Source organism: Phaseolus vulgaris, chromosome 9 (genome assembly GCF_000499845.2).
Source record: "Phaseolus vulgaris cultivar G19833 chromosome 9, P. vulgaris v2.0, whole genome shotgun sequence".
In the NCBI taxonomy this organism is placed as follows: Eukaryota; Viridiplantae; Streptophyta; class Magnoliopsida; order Fabales; family Fabaceae; genus Phaseolus; species Phaseolus vulgaris.
Window position 1 is genome coordinate 37,091,117 of NC_023751.2, and position 17,088 is coordinate 37,108,204.

General features: G+C 31.0%; 2 protein-coding genes across 2 annotated transcripts; one reads left to right on the forward strand and one right to left on the reverse strand.

Annotated features, from left to right (window-relative positions):
* Positions 1–5,570: 5,570 nt before the first annotated feature.
* LOC137822463 (protein GAMETE EXPRESSED 2) lies at positions 5,571–13,209 on the forward strand. Its single transcript, XM_068627349.1, has 15 exons — positions 5,571–5,658; positions 5,752–6,072; positions 6,501–6,839; positions 6,964–7,290; positions 7,563–7,803; positions 7,881–7,941; positions 8,015–8,159; positions 8,771–9,079; positions 9,362–9,486; positions 9,870–10,087; positions 10,213–10,440; positions 11,044–11,273; positions 11,729–11,967; positions 12,631–12,787; positions 13,028–13,209. Exons 1-15 carry the CDS (start codon positions 5,571–5,573, stop codon positions 13,207–13,209), a joined length of 3,210 nt encoding a protein of 1,069 aa, XP_068483450.1.
* Positions 13,210–15,630: 2,421 nt separating this feature from the next.
* LOC137822658 (uncharacterized) lies at positions 15,631–16,644 on the reverse strand. The gene is made up of 2 exons (XM_068627602.1): positions 16,375–16,644; positions 15,631–16,271 (listed from the first exon to the last, which is right to left on the reverse strand). The coding sequence occupies exons 1-2, from the start codon at positions 16,459–16,461 to the stop codon at positions 15,807–15,809; spliced, it is 552 nt and encodes a 183-aa protein (XP_068483703.1). The 5' UTR covers positions 16,462–16,644; the 3' UTR covers positions 15,631–15,806.
* Positions 16,645–17,088: the final 444 nt, after the last annotated feature.

The window sequence follows — 17,088 nt, forward strand, 5'->3', positions numbered from 1 at the left end:
TATCATCACAAAACATGGTTGCTGGAATATCCTTCTCATGGATTATCCACATTGTTCGGTCTTTATCTTCAGGTTCCTTCAAATTATAACAATATTAAACGGTTTTTTACAACTCCTTCACTTAAATGATCTATTTTTATTCGTTCATTTTTTGTTGAAAAAAAATAATTTACATAAATATTATTGAGTTATACTAAAAAAAATATTAAATAAAAATTACTTTTAAAGATAAAAAAAATTAATTGTTATATTATAACTAACACTAAATAAAATTATTAAATAAAAATCAATTTTAGAGAAAAAAAAATAATTAGTTACTATATTGAATAAATTAGAGATCATTTTAGAAACTAAAAAAAAAAATGGTTTCTAAATTAGTTTTTATTATTGTTAAATAATTTTTAAATTAGTATCTAATTAGCGACCGCTACCAAATTTAGAATCTAAATAAGTGATAGTTAAAACCTTAGTAACTAATTAGATACTAATTTAAAAACTATTAAACAATAATGAAAACTAATTTAGAAACTAAAAAAATTCTAGTCTCTAAAATGGTTTTTAATTTAGTTAATATAACAACTAATTATTTTTTATCTTTAAAATTGGTTTAGATGATTTTGCAAAATACAAAAATTATTAATATTTAAATTATTTTTTGTTATCAATAAATAATTTTTATATTAATATTAATTAATTACTAAGATTTTAGTTATTAATGTTTTAGTGATTTTAGTTATTAATGTTTTAGTTTTAAAATATAAATAATTGATAACTAAAATTAGGTAGTTAATTAGATAACAATTAAAAAATATTTATTAATAATAGAAACTAATTTAAATATAAATAAATTTTTGTAGTTTCTAAAATAATATATAATTTAATTAATATAGTAATTAATTTATTTTTTATTTTAAAATTAATTTTTATTTAATAATTTTTTTAGTAGTAGGAGAATATTAAAATTGAAATGCCATAACTTATAACTTTTGACCATGTCTGTGTTATTGTCCCCTTCAAACCTTAGTGGAGAATCGCATGAAGTTTTGATTTAATAGTTAAGCATTAATTTGATGAGTAACCATCACAATCAATTCGTTTGGTATATGCTCACTTACATCTATAATCCTTAGCTGTTAATGTTAATTACACAAGCCTCACATAAAACTATGTTAATTATAAGATTATAGAACTAATTATTTTAGCTAATAACTATTTTTTTGGTATCTAGCTAAATTATTTATTTGAAACAACAAAAGTTAATTAAGAATATGAAAGAGATGATTGGGAATAAAATATCTTGAACTGTTCATTAATTATAACTTTTTATTAAAGAAACAGTTGGATTGATAAGGATTTTTTATCCTCTTTTAGAACTCTACAAACAAAACAAATAAACATATACATAGATTCAACAAGGTTTATCAATTAATGTGATTACTTCTTCGAGAAATTATAGAACATAAAATCATAAATAGACACTACGATAAATTTGTGATTGTAAGCAATTAAAATTCATAAAAAATATAAAAGAAATTGTATATAACTGATTATTACCAGCCAAAATATTTCTTCATAAAATTAAGCGAGAGAAGCATAATTAAGTATTTATTTCTATAATTAATATTACCAACACGATTATCCGTAAATCATCTTGAGATAATCTTTTTTCATCATTCTTGATAGTTTTTTTTCTATAATCTCTCAAACACCTTGAAAGTCTAACGTTTTTATGCAAAGACACCATTTTTTTTATAAAAAAAATTGTAAGACAAGAAAATTGGAAGGTATTATACTCATTATTTGTCATCTCTCAACTTTCTATAGTTGGTTATATTTTTTTAAAGATTCATATTTATTAAATAAGAGATTACGTGGCGATCATACAAGTATCTAAAATTTATTTAGACGTATAAACATAGTGTCAAAATTTATAATTTTTTTAATTACTTTTCATTCACTTGTCACAAAAAAAACTGTTGGTGGTTGTGTATATTAAAAATGGGTGGCATATAGCAGAAATAATAGGCCAATCGTTTGCACCCAGAATTATTTAAATATAAAAACGGAGTGTTAAATAATAGAAATGATGGGTCATCCGAATGGTTCAGGCTTTTAAAAAAAATGGTGCAAATATAAAAGGCAATTTTTTTCTCCACCTCCATAGTTTCTTTCTGCACTTTCATAAATATTTTAATTCAAAAACTACCCTTCAACAAAAGGTTCAATATTTGTTTTCTTTTTCATTTTCAAATTGTATAATTTATAGACATTCCAAACTCTAAAAGTTGGAATTCAATTTTGTATTCCAAATTTTAGAGTTCGAAAAATAGGTATCAATGCACATAAGATCCACACTACTCTTTCTTCTTCCTTTGTCCACAGACTGTACATACGGATTCCATTTCTCTCTGAACGGCGGTGGACTGCTCCATCTCTTAGCACAAGAAGGTGTTTCTTTTGGTGGTGGTCGGTAGTGTCTCGAATTATCATTTCCGCAGTTTATATATAGTATTCCAAACAATACGGTTCGGTAATTTTACTGAATTAGGAATCCACATTGGTGTTTTTACATTCTGGATTTGAAAATCCATAAATATTCTAGATTGGGGAATCCGTAAATCTTCCAGATTGGGGAATCCGTAAATCTTCCAGATCCATCAATCCGTAACAAAAATTAGGCTTTTGGATTCAACAATCCAGAAATCAACAATTTATTAACATTTGCTTCCAAAACACCTCCTCATCCGAAAACAACATGATTCACTTATGGATTGATGAATCTGTAGTACACTCCACCACGGTGCCCTTTTCTAAATAAAAGGTCAAGGTCAGATTGGGGACTTTTAAAATTGTAGGGGTGCAGGAAGAAGAAGCCAAAAAGGTGCTAGTGAATAGAAAATATTGGGCCAGCTAAATATGTCTAGGTTTTTTTAAAAAACTGGTGTTGTATATAAAAAGCATGTTGGGCTAAATGTATGGGTCTGATTTAAAAGTAAGGGCAATTGCTCCCTGCACCATATCAATTTGGATGTGCACCCAACAAATTTTTTAAAATCCCATTTTGTCTTTGTCTTCTTTGTTCTGAAAAAAGGTGCAGAGCTAAGGTGCATGGGAAGTTGGTGTTCATTTGAGGTGTAGAGGAGGTGTTGTTGGTGTGGTGGTGGAGGAACCGTTTCACTCTTAGCTCCGACTCACCTTATGCGATGCGTCTCCTTCTCCGGTGACTTCGTTTGTTGTCGCCGCGGTGCCTCAACGTTGTTGTCCTCGCGGTGCCTCAACGTTGCTTTCACCGTGGTGTCTGTAAGGTTTTGTCGCTGGCTCAGTCACAAGAATAATGAACGTGCTTGGACTGCTTTTCGTTTAAGTCTGTAAGCTTCTGCGCTGCCTCACTGACCAGAGATGAATGAAGGGTGCTTGGCGGCTGCTGGGTTGGATGCACATTTTACCCAAATCCTGATTTTCATTTCATTAAGGATATTTTGGTCTTTTTCACTTGTGCATATTGGGTGCAGTTTGAAATGATCTAGTGTAGGGTGAATCTGCCAAAAGTAAGCAATCTAGCAGTGAACATATAAAGAATGCGTAACCAATAACAGAGATTATGGGCCACATGGGCCCGAACTTTCTTTTCTTTTAAGACAACAAAATTTTGGTGGTGGAAATATAAAAAAGGCATCCAAAAAGCAAAAGGGGTCAAAATTGGAACAAATCTAAGGGTGCAAAAAGAAAAGTGAACATTGAATCTAATGGTTAACATCATTGAATTTATGTTCCTAGTGGTTTTTCTCTCTCTTTACTTGGTTTCTATTGAATCTGAATATCTCCAGTACGCATAAACTCATGTCCCATCCTATTTCCTACTTTTTTTCCTATATCCTACTCCTCATTTTCTTTTCTCTTTCATGTAAAAGCATACTTTCATTTTAACTTCTCTTTCTTTTTCTATGTTTTGATTAATCTTCGTGGAACCCCTAATTTGACCTTCGTCTTATGAAATTGTAATTGAAGTTTGTGATTAGATGGAGGGGAAAGATTTAACAAAGACTGTTTCTTCCTGCACCTCCATATGTTCTTCTCCCACCTTCATAAATTTTTGTATTTCCAAAAATATCCCTCTGTAATATTCCGGATTACATAATCCAAAAGTCTTTTTTCAAATTCATAATTAGTTTATTATGGATTACATAATCCGGAAGCCTTTTTTCATATGCATGATTAGTTTCCAGATTACACAATCCAAAAGTCTTTTTTAGCTTCCAGATTATGTAATCCATAAGTCTTTTTTCAAATACATGTCCAGATTACATAATACGGAAGCTACTCTACGAGGGTGTCACAAAGAAGAATAAAAAGGTATTTTAATGTTTTGTATGGTGGTGGTAGAAGAACATATGGGGGTGTAGGAAGAAACAGTCCTTAACAAATGGAGTTACAGACACCATTACAATAATCGATAATTCTCTTTATGGACTAATTTGACATTCTTCTTATAAAATTGTGATTAAAACATGTGACTAGAGGAATAAGAAGGATATGGAAGGATCCTCCTTTTTACACAATAAAAAGTTCTTTTATTTATTTTTTAGTCACAATTTTCATATCTCGTTTTTCTTTTAATAAAAAAGTTTTGCTTATAAAACTCTACTTAGATAGTCTTTTGTGAAAAGACACATGTAATTTAGAAAAAAAAACGTTTTATAGTCATGTTGTTGACTTTTCTATATTTCTGATGATAAAAAATAACTAAAAATATTGATGTAAAGCAACTAGGGATATATTCATTTAACTCTATTAGGATAAATTCACACAGTAATTGATTAATATTTAGCCAATATTATTAGAATTTAATAATTGATATTTCGTATTTTACAGTTTCTTATTTTATTTAAATTGTGAAATTACATTCAAATAATTATATTCACAATAATTATAAATGTGTTAAATGTTAAATGGTTATATTTTATTTAATATCTTAAAAAAATGACAAAAATATTTTTAATAAAATAATAAAATGAAAAATTATTAATGTAAAGAAAAAAAATAAAAAAATAATTGTGTAAAAGAAAAGCGGTTATAAAAACAATCTGATATAGATTAAAAAATTGTTTTATCTCTTAACTTCTCTATCAACTATTCTCTAATTATTTTATTTTATTTAAAAAAACTGTTTCATAACTACTTATTAACTTTTTATTAGTTATTTTATTTAAATTAAAAAAAATATTATGTAACTACTCTATTAATTATTTTATTTAAATTTAAAAAAATTAATAACTATTTTATTATTTACCAGATGACACAGAATAACCAAAATAAAATATTAATACAAGAGTAAAATAGAAAGAAAAAAAAATTAAAAACAGTTAAAGAATAGAATATTTTTATATATAAGTATAGAGGTACGCATAACATAATTAAACCGTAAAACATTTTAAGAAAAACATACTCTTTCTTAAATGTTTATTAATCATTACGAATTGATTCCTAAAAAAAATACCAAAGCAACTGCTGAAAAACTGTTCTTTATAAACTGTCATTTCCTTCACTGCACTGTGAGATTCTATCAGAAAATGGAGAAACTAGCGCGCAAACTCATTGTCATTTCTCTCTACACTCTCTCTTTTTTCTCAGTTTATTGTTCTCAATATCTAACTTCAGGTTAACATAAAGCACTTTTACATCGTTGGAAAAAAAACGGTTTTGTTTGCACCATCCTCACTTCTTCTTCTTCTTCTTCTTCATTTGGGACAGATAGATCACAACTTCCACTGTTCGCTTTTAGTTGGTGGGATGACAAGGGCACGTTCCATGCCGGTGACATAGCAACCATCAAAGTCAAAGTGCTTGAGAATGCTGATAAGATTGACAAAAATGTTTTCAACCCCACACTAACTGTGAATGGAAAGGAAGGGAACAGTTCCTACGTGTCTACTTTGTTGTCAGATTTCGAAGGAGACCCAAATGAATGGAAGATTTCCTTCACCCCCATCAGGGTTGGATTGTTTAATGTACTCATCAGTGAGGACCGTTATAAAGTTGATGATTCATCTTTGCATTTCCAAGTTGAACCAGGTTTACTTTTTAAACTTTGTTTAACAGAACTGAAAACTTCATAGGTAGGTTTTGATGGAACCAAAAGTAACTACCCTTTTAAATCACTTGAAGCATTCTCTTGAAAGTCAAAGGAAAAATCACTCCTTTGCAAAATGGGAATGAAGATATTTTAATTCATTATAGTTTATACTTTGGTGTTCTACTATCTATAAGTGTAGGTTACGTTGGTTTTGAGGTTTTGATGGAACCAAAAGTAACTACCCTTTTAAATCACTTGAAGCATTCTGTTGAAAGTCAGAGGAAAACTTCACTCATTTGCAAAATGGGAATGAAGATAATTTGATTCATTCTAGTTTATACTTTGGTGTTCTGCTATCTATCAGTGTAGGTTACGTTGGTGTTTTATGTGCCATATAGTAATGCTTGATATTATTGTCCTAATGAAGGGAACATGTACCCGTCTGTCTGCGTTGCATCATGGAAGGGCGTGAGACATGAGTACGAAGCTGGTTCAAAAGCTACGATTATGGTGCTCCTTAAAGATGCATTTGGGAACGGTATCTCTAAGACGACTGAAGTGTCCTATTTGCCTGATTTTAAGTTGTCTGTGTTGCATGAAAATGGTTCTGTTGCAAGTTCTCCAGATATCTTTAACATGGGGTGGACTGAGTTTGATTATATAGTGATTGAGTTTATTGCGACAAAAGCTGGAAAGTTCTCATTGAGCTTAGAAGGAGGAAATCAAACCTTGAATGGTTCTCCATTACCATTGAAGGTGAATCCAGGTTGTGTGCTTTTGTTTCAATCATAATTACTTTATATCATATTTGGACCATCTTCATTACATGCTTGAGCTTGATAGACAAATAGTTTCATAATAATCAAGAGTTTTCAATTCTTACCTGCCAGGAGCTATAGATGTCTCTAACTGTATCGCCAAATGGAACATTGAATCTCATGCATGGCAATTGTCTTCCAAGATGGAAATCTTTATACATCAGTTAGATCAATACGGAAATCTGGTTTCTGGGCTGTATCCTTTTGATTCTGAAGTTGTTGAAACTGACACAAACTTGTCCATACCGATATCAGATCTCCACTTTCAAGAAGTGGATGCTGGAATTCAGTTGTTTTCGTTTAGCAATTTTGAGCCAGGGAACTTCCTATTGACAATATATGATTCCAAGCATAATAAAAGCATTTCCAATATGCCATATGTTTATACTGTTTTTATAGGTAAAGTCTCATTCCAAGTGTCTTAAAAACAACATGGATTTGTCATTTGTAACATCATTTTGTTTTCACCCTTGTTTTGATCGGTTACTATTGTTGGTATAAACATTGTATTTTTTTCTTCTCCCCCATCTCTCTATCTATCTATCTTTCTGTGTTGCAAGCAAAAAGCCGAAGCTGGCTTTTCCCTTGAAGTAGTTTCTTACACCGTAGTTGCTTGCATAATCATTTCAGCATGAAAATCTAATTTATGTGTCATGTTCCTTTTCAAATAGGTTACTGTGATGGGGTTAAAAGTGTTGTTAATGGATCTGGTTTAAATGATTCAGTAGCTGGTGTAAAGGAAGAATTCTCTGTGTATTTGAATGACATATATCAATATCCTTCCCCTGTTGAAGCAAGCATACTTCAAGTACAAATTTCAAGACAAAATGACTCGTATAGAGTTATGCCAGTCATCTATACTGTGCTTAACAGTAATGGTATTTTCAAAGAAAAACTTCTTGTTACATTGCTGTATGCAATTGATTATTTTTATTTTTATTCTTATAATTGTATTTGACATCAGGGAGCAGAATAGCTTCAGGAGTGAGATATGACGGTATTGGTCACATGGAAACTGTTCCATCACCTTCAATAGAGTTGAGCAACAGTGTAAGGAAGACAAAAATTATTTTTTAGTGCCCAATTAGTTAAGACTCTAATGAGATCTCACCATGTGTTTCAGTCTAATGGGAGCGGAAGCTTTATCATGGCAAGTGATTTTCGTGTGGATTACATACCAGAAAAAAGTGGATTTTATGATATTAATGTATATTGTGGAAACATATTATTGAATGAGGGACATTCTTTCCGAAAAGAGGTAAAAGCAGGTACTGTAATATGCATTAAATGAAAAGGAATGATTTCATAAGGTTGGCATCAGACAAAAGAAAATAAGAACTTTTTATGCACTTCATCTCATGGTAAACCCTCCTTATCTGCACAACAATCATATTAAATGAATTGAAGGAATGGGAGAAGAAACTCAACCCCAGGAAGAGTTTTTCGTAAGAGGGATGTTTAGTTAGCACAGGTTTTTTTTCTTCTGAAGTAATATAGATATAAGTATTCATGTATCTTCCCTCAATTGCTTAAGTTTTTTATTTGGTCTACGATGTAATATAAGTGCCTCTATAATCAAACTAAGATAGAGTTCGATTGGTGTTGCCTTCATTCTTTTAAATAAAAATAAATTTCAGCACAAAGTTGCATTATCCATTTTTCAAGCCTAGAAGGTTCTTGCATAAAGGAATCTGTTACATATAAAATGATTAATGTGCATTCACGGAACAGCTTAAGCTTGCTTAATTAGCTCATATTCAAAAGATTTCAATAGGATATAATTTTACTGCAAGGTTTATCTCAGGTTTGCTCATAATTTTCACATATATTTATTGTTTTCCTCCGAATCATTTCTCATGATTTACCTAGCTTGCTGCAGGTGAAGTAAATGTTTCGTTGTCAAGTGTTGTGAGGTTTTCTCCAAAGGTGCCAAAGCTGTCCAAAAATGAAATAATTGTCCAGCTTGTGGATTCATATTTAAACCCTGTCCTCTCGCAACAATCAAGGTTGAAATTGGAGATTTCTTCTGCTAATAGTTCTGGCTTTTCAACTTTGGACATCACAGATAACAAGGATGGATCATACAGCTGCAGCTACATGGCCAAAGATGTTGGCACTTACGAGATTTGTGCTTCCTTTGATGGCAACCGTTTCTTATCATGTCCCTTCAGTATCAATGTGTACAGCAGTAAGTTCAAACATCATGCACCTTATAATTTTATCATTATTATTATTTTGGTAAGTGTTCTTTTATATATATATATGTGTGTGTGTGTTTGTGTCATAGTTACTATATTTCTATATATCGATATATTGTTGCTGTTAATGGGACCTTGGACTATCTCCAAGATCGACATGTCTCTCTTCATCGTCTTCTTTTAAAGTTTGAATTTTCAAGTTCAGAAATTTGGGGTTGTCTAATTTACTCCAAGAATATGTTTTTGTAAGGATTCTTTTGCTTGACTTGCAGGTGAATATTTTCCAAAAGCTAACAATGATACAATATCTATTTGGGAGGACCAATCTGTTGCCTATGATGTCTTAGCAAATGATTATTTTGCGGGTGATAATGCAAGTATAGTTGAATTCTCAAAAGTAAGATAAGTTGTGAATGCATACTGAAACCTCTTTATAACCGTATATATCTTGATTCTAACTTTTCCCAGTAAAAATATCCTATTTATCATTTTACATTTTGGAAGATGCTGGATGTTAACAAAGAAATGATTTATTATCTTCAAAACATTTAAATATCCAGTGGTGATCTAGAATTCAGTCAAATAGTAAATATTCACCTCAATATTTATTCTGTGCATAATCAATAATTAACAGTAACTTGCTATCATTTGTGACGAACTAAGTGCATAGTCCATTTTAGAGAGATGCGTTTGAAGTTGGTAATAGTCATGAAAATTTCAATTCTTTGTCTTCATATTTTTTGTAATATGAGAAATGGTCGTTTCTCTTGTATTATGCAGTCAGATCATGGTTCACTTATACAGAATGGAAGGATCTTTCGTTACACTCCTTATAAAGGGTATTATGGAAATGATTCCTTTTGGTATGCTATTTCTGATATAAATGGAAATCTTGCTTCTGCTTCCGTGTACATATTTGTTCTCAATGTTCCACCTCAGTTTGTTTCTGCTCCAAATCAACTGCAAGCAACAGAAGATTTAATAAGTCCTAGATTTGGGTATGTATAAGCTACATATGCATAAATATTTCATAGGAAATGGTTTAAATATGTATAAATATTTCTTAGAAAATGGTTTAATTGAACTGCCCTTGGTGTGCAATGTTGCTGTTCCCCTCTTGCAGTGGTTTCACCGGGTTTGAGATAACTTATTCGAATCCAATGGAAAATATTTCTGTCAACCTTAGTGCACAATCTGGAATTATACTTCTGTCTCCTATGGCTATGCAATTTGGGCAAGTAATGTGGAGTGAACTTACAGTTGACAATGGAAATGAAACAGCAACCAGTTTAATAATAGAAGGCTCTGTGGAAGTAATTAATTTTGCGCTTCAGTCAATTCAGTATCTGGGGTATTATTTACATATTTGTTATTGTTTAAATTCACTGAACAATTCTCTTGTTGTTTGAAAATTTTTGTTCATTCCAATGATGCAGAATGTTTCTATAAATTGATAATGCATATCTGCCTCATGGAACTGCACTTTTATAAGGACACTTGGCAACATTTTTTCAATAATTATTTATTGCATACTTATGAATCCAAAAATATCAACAACCACCAAATTATTTTCTTACTAAGTGATATCATGAACCAAATTCTACAAGTACATTTCAAGTTCTTTCCAATGGTTTCACCAAGAATTCTCTTTTTGCTTCACTATACCTATAACTCTAGGACTATCCTCCTATTCTACCCTTTTTAGTAGGGCTTTTATATGTCTTCTCTATCCAACTCTGTTTGGTCGGAGAAGTAACTCCACATGACTGAGTTGTAGTAAATCAGTTACTTGGTATCAACAATGTGGTGAGTTTCAACGCATTTTTATGCCATAAATTTCATAAAACATGTATTATGATTTTGGAAAACATTTCTCATGTAGAAGTGTAAATGTGGTTTTCAATTATTGTTTGTCATTACTATTGTTATTGATCCTGATGCATTTTGTCTTCAGAAATGAAAATTTTTATGGTGGAGATACCATTCAAGTCTCAACCAGGAATAAGAACGGAGTAAATTCACTTGGTGTTCCAATTTTTGTTGATCCTATCAATGACCCTCCATTTATTAGAGCCCCCTACTTCATCATATTGAGGAGTAATGAAGATGAGACCCTTATCTTTGACCAAGACAAAGACAAGTTTGACTTTTTCATTGGAGATCCCGATCTTCTTACCTTCCCTGGTATAGTATTCTTCTAATAAATATCTCTAAAAGCTATTAGTTATAAATATAGTTATATGATACAGCCATTTTTATGTTCATTTCTGAGGAATTGCTATTAAACAAAACATGCATAATTGATCAAAAAGTCTATTCTTTGGAGATTGATTGCATGGAATATCAAACCAGAGGCTCCTGATGTCAAGTCATAAATATGTGGACATTAGATGCAAAAGCTGCTAAAGTCTAATTTTCTCCCTTGAATATTACAGGAAGAGATTAATAGGTTTTTTACTCTCTTGGAACTAATGAAGCTTTCTATTGCCCATTTTCAAATCCTTTTGTATCTTACAATTTTTCCCCATAGCATCAATTATAAATATTGTTAACAATTTATGCTTCTCCATATTGTTATTGACAAGATTATGTCATAAGAAGGTTTGCAGGCTTAACATTTTGCTGATGGGTCATATCAGGTGGTGAGGCTAATTTTTTGGTGACGTTCTCTATGGAAGTAAATGATGGATGGTTAGTGACTAACCTACCAGTTCATTTGATCAATACAACTGAATTGAAGCACAGAATTAATTGGCAGTGGAAGCCTCTTCAGACATATGTTACTATCTCAGAGCACTTTATGGTCAAAGCTCATGGAATCAGATTTCAGGGCACAGTCAATGACTGCAATAGTGTTATGCAGCAACTGTTCTATCATGTGAGTGATTTTCTTTAGTTTTTACCTTGAAGTTTGAGGACCAAACACGGTCTTCAACATGCTCCCGTCATCAATTAAATATAAAAAATCATAGACAAAAGCATATGGCTAGCAGAATCATTGCCATCTGTTCCCATCACCACAGGTTCATGACAAATGTAGTATAATTTATGAAGCATATAAAACTACTTACTGAAATAAAGTCATGAAAAGTTGCACACTCTTACTGTTCAGCTTTTTGGTGTACAAGTGTGGATGCATGCATGCATTGCTGAAAAGGATTGCAAGTATAATATTAGTTTAGTACTACAGTATTTTTAATGGTACCACTTTGGCAACTCTTTAATCTAAAGAAGCAACATATTTTTGGAAAAGGGTGGCATTGACCATTTAGAATATCCATAAGGTTTTGCAGTCGGTCCTTTATTAGGAAAGAAATGGACTTTAAATCTAACTCAATCTTATAAAATTGACTTATGAGATGAGGTTTGTACCACTTATATACTGTAAAATGTCTTAATCTCTAGTCGATGTGAGATCTCCAACATCCTTAAGGAAAATCGGATCAAAATGACCTATTAGTTGTGACACCAATATCTCGAGAAAATATATATGAAATAAACTTGATATTTTCTATTCTCGTAATTGTCTTGATATATACAGGGAGGTGAGCATGGAGCTGTTTTAACATTGACATTAAATGACATGGGAAACTATGGATGTTATCCAGATTGTGCAGACGGCATGTCAGTGCCATTATACACTGAAACTACAGTTAATTTAATGAGAAAACAGCCAATGAGTTCATTTCTGGCTCACAGTAAGTTCTATATTTCATAACCTTTAAGTTCACCAAGCTGTTTGGTTGTAAACAAAGTTATTAATATATACATACATATAGTTATATGGCTATAGAAACATTTAGTCTCCACTTGGTGCACCAAAACAAAAATAGAGTTCTTCATCTTATCATATTGATTTCCATAATCTGTTTATCAGAAACAGAAGCATAGAGGTATTTTATTTCTGACTTACAAGCTCGTTCAATCTGCTGTAACAGCCTTAGGATCAATCATTGTCATTGAATTTGTTATCATGTTCTCTCTTGGAGCCTTGCTTCTGTACTTCACCTGTAAATGTGCAGTTCTTCTTGCTCATGAAAGAAGAAACGGAGAAGAAAGGTCTTCAGAGTTATCTAATTCCCAGAGTTTCCCCAGAGAAACTGTAAGTGTGCATACATAGCCAGATGAAAAATAACAAAATAACAAAATAATAAAAAGATATTTTAACCCTTTTGAAAAATATTCTTACATGCAAAAAACAAAAAGATTTAAGAATCTTTAGAATAAACACTGCTGAAGTTTGAGTATATATACAACAAGTTGGCAGAAAAGTTAAAGGATAAAATGGTTAATGATTTCTCTGCAGAAATGGTGTTTTCTGTTCAATTAAATGCTTACTGTCTTCAGTGATTCAGAAATATTAATAACCAATGTTGGAACTTTCAGGTGCCAAGTTGAAGAATATATCAAGGCAAACCAATGCTATTGATGATCAGCTTTGTATTTTATCTGTATTTTTATCATACTAAAATAATACAGTTTCAGAAAAATATACATAATTTTGTACAAATAGTTTAAAAAAAGTTTGTGATGGTTATTTTTAAGTCTTTGAAAATTATATACTTAGTTTAAGTGGAACAATGATGAAGAAAGTATGCAGTGGTTATTTTTAAGTCAAGAAAATATTAAAATATATAATAAAAGTAAAAGCTTTTAAATCATTATATTTATAATTAATTTGAAAATGTTAAATTTTATAAAACTAAAAACAAGATATGTAATTTTTAAATTTTTTAATAAAAAAAACATTTACAGGACATGTGTACATTAATTCAATATATATTAATAAGTAGCTCATGCATTAACTCTTTCAGACAGTTCTTAAGAATTAAACTATTTTTTATTGAAATATTAGCAATACACTCTTATTTTAAATTTTACAGTATCTCAGTGTGGTTTTTTTTTTTATAATAAATTATACGTTTCTTAATTGAACGTTATCCCTATAATTAATACTAGTCCCTGCTATCAAATTTCTAAACGTACATGAAAATATAAAGTAATGTTAAAACTTTTATTTATTCTTTAACATCAATACTTAAGACTCCATTTAGAATGATTTTAAATTTTAGGTTAAACAGATTTAAAAACCAAAACCAGTTTTAATTTCAGGGTTTTTAGTTTTTCTGTTTGTGAAATATTTCATATCATTAACACTATGACCCAAAAAAAACCCAATATTGAGTATATTTAGTTTTTATTTAGTAATATTATAAAGTAATAAATAATAAATATAAAAACATAAGAAAATGTAAAATTTATTAAAAATGAGTTGTTATATATAAATAATGATATATTATATTATTAAATCTTAAAATAAGATTTTTTGTTTTCTCAAGTCCAAGATTATCAATTTGAAAACATGGTTTGTTTTGAGATTTATCTACTCGTAATTCTATGTTTAAAATAGCTTTAATTGATTTTGAAAGAAAAATATTTACAAATTATCTTAATTTTGACTCATTCTAAATTGATATGAAAATTATGTATTCTAACACTAAATGTTTCTATCTTAAATTCATTAACTTGGTTTAGACATTGCATTTAAGATATTGTTGACTTAAACATTACTACAATTCTCTTAAATCATTTGAATCTTGCTTTAAATTCTAACTTTTACTTTCTTTCAATTACTTATAATGAGATCACTTCTCATTTTAACATTGGATACTACACTAGTTACATAAAAATAAATTTTAGAAAAAAAATTAATTACTTTAATGTTAATTTAGAGATTACAAAAATTATTGATATTTATAATAACTTTTATTATTAATAAATTTTTTAAATTAGTATGTAATTAATCACTAAAATTTTAACTATTAATTAATTCAGATTATATAGTTGAGTTGTTATTTAAAACCTTCATAACTAATTAAATATTAATTTATAATATTATATAATTTAATCAATGACTATTTTTTTTTTAAGTTGATTATTATTTAATAATTTTTTTTTACAGAAGTTAATTTACGTATATTCTCACCCAATAATAACACAATATAAGAACCTTCAATGATATATTCCCTTCGTTTTTATTCATAAGAAATTCTGAAATATATGTAATTGAATTACTTCTATTCCATTTAATAAATATTTTTACTAAAATGCTCTTACATTATTATTCGAATTACATAAAGTGTTGAAAATAAAAATAAAAAATTGATTGATGGAAGTAGAGGGCAATGCACATGTGGTGATAGTTTAGTGATTTGGATTTTTGCTCTCATCCACCATGTTCATGCCCCATTGACAATGAAGTAATAGGAGCCTTCAAAAATAACAATCCACTTTAACAGCCTTTACGAAACGTTGCCGTTTGGACCCCACAATCCCAATTCCCAAAACCACGACCCTAGGGTTTAGATGGGGTCCAACTTAACGGACACAAATCTTGGCGCTACCTTGGTAAATGCCGCAAGTAACAACTACTTCTAACTACTCACACTTATCTCAATTTTTAACAATTTTGTTTCAAATCCAAAAACAACCAAAACTGTTAATTAAGAAATTCACAACAACTACCTTGGAAACAAAAAAGTACTTTGGTCAAAACCAACCACTTCAGTTGCATATATTAAAACTGAGCAACAAACAACAAAACAGGATCCACCCCAAATCGAACAAACACCTTTGCTTAGGTTAAAAATTATAATAATAATTTAAAAAAAAAACACCAAGTGGTAACACTCTAACACGTGATTGGTTGAAAATTTTCTAAGTGACAAGGTATATGGGCATGGCCGAGGTAGACATCCTCCCCTGAAGTTGTTGATGTTGTTGTTCCATGTTCAGTTCTCTTAGACTCAAGTAAGGCGTGTCCACGTCATCTTTCGCCGGCGGCGTGAGGGTGCCGGCGAGCGGCCCGGAGGAAGGGCGGCTGGTGCGGTGGGGCGTGGCGAAGCCGCTTCGGCTCTCGGTCCAGTACACGGGGCCCGAGATGGAGGCCCGGAAAGCCCGGGCGCGGGCCTGGTGCACGTCGTCTTGGTTAATGTTGGTGTCGCGGGGATGGGCCCGGCGCCACTTAAAAAAGAGGAGGGCGTTTCTCCACCAGCGCTTCTTCCTGGGCCTCTGGGCTTTGGTCCGGGATTCGTCCTTGGAAATGGGCTTTTGGAGCTTGAAGTGGATGGAGTCTATGGATCTCGCCGTCTCACGCTTGTGCTTCATGGCTTCTTCCAACACCTGTGGAAAAAAAACCAGACATGAATATATAATACTAATGTCGTGTCGTGTGAATGCAGAAAGAAGAGATTTTTCCAAGTGGGTGGGAAAAAGAAAGAGGAACCTGAAAATAGTTTATTTGAGGGTCAAAGCCATAGTCGCTGAAGTGTTGAGGGTCTGAGATTGGAAAAACTGGGGACTTGTTGGTCATTGTGAGAAAATGGGTACGTGAAAATTGTGAACTTTGTTGGTGATATGAAGAATGAGAAGAGAAAGAAGAGAGAGAAGAAGAAAGTGGAGAGAGAGAAGAAAGAAAGTGTGTTTGATTTGTTTGTGGGTGGCTCAAGAGGAGGAGTTGGTAAGCACAAAGTAAATGCAGTTTGGCTTCAAAGTTCACACCTTTTGGGATCTTCTATTTAATAACATCATTTATTATGACCTTAGTTACCCAAAGTGCAGGCAAAACACCACTACTACATTTTCCAACTCTCCATGCCAAATATATACTCAATTTGGACAAATACATAGCCATCCATAAATTCTCAAACTATTTCCTTTGGGGCATAACTATGAATTCAAAATCAATTTTCAATAAATAACATTCTCTCAAATATAGGAACTATTTCCTTCAACTATTTCAACAACAAAAAATTGTAATGTTTTTTTTTTTTTAAATTATATTTTGTACTTGTGTGACAACCAAGTCCGTAATAATTATTTTGCTCGTGTTCTTCTTATTTTTTTTCTTTTTTAGCATTCATGAATACTCTACAGATATAATTAATGTTGTAATAATGATATACCTCTTTGTTGTTGCACTATTTATAATATTTAATGA

Bases quoted from the DNA above. Each gene is read 5' to 3' on its own strand.
- LOC137822463 (XM_068627349.1), top strand. From the start codon at position 5,571: ATGGAGAAACTAGCGCGCAAACTCATTGTCATTTCTCTCTACACTCTC. The intron at 7,291-7,562 runs GTAAAGTCTCAT...CTTTTCAAATAG, and splicing joins TGTTTATACTGTTTTTATAG to GTTACTGTGATGGGGTTAAA. The intron at 10,441-11,043 runs GTATTATTTACA...TTTTGTCTTCAG, and splicing joins CAGTCAATTCAGTATCTGGG to AAATGAAAATTTTTATGGTG.
- LOC137822658 (XM_068627602.1), bottom strand. From the start codon at position 16,461: ATGACCAACAAGTCCCCAGTTTTTCCAATCTCAGACCCTCAACACTTC. The intron at 16,272-16,374 runs GTTCCTCTTTCT...TTTTTTCCACAG, and splicing joins CTCAAATAAACTATTTTCAG to GTGTTGGAAGAAGCCATGAA.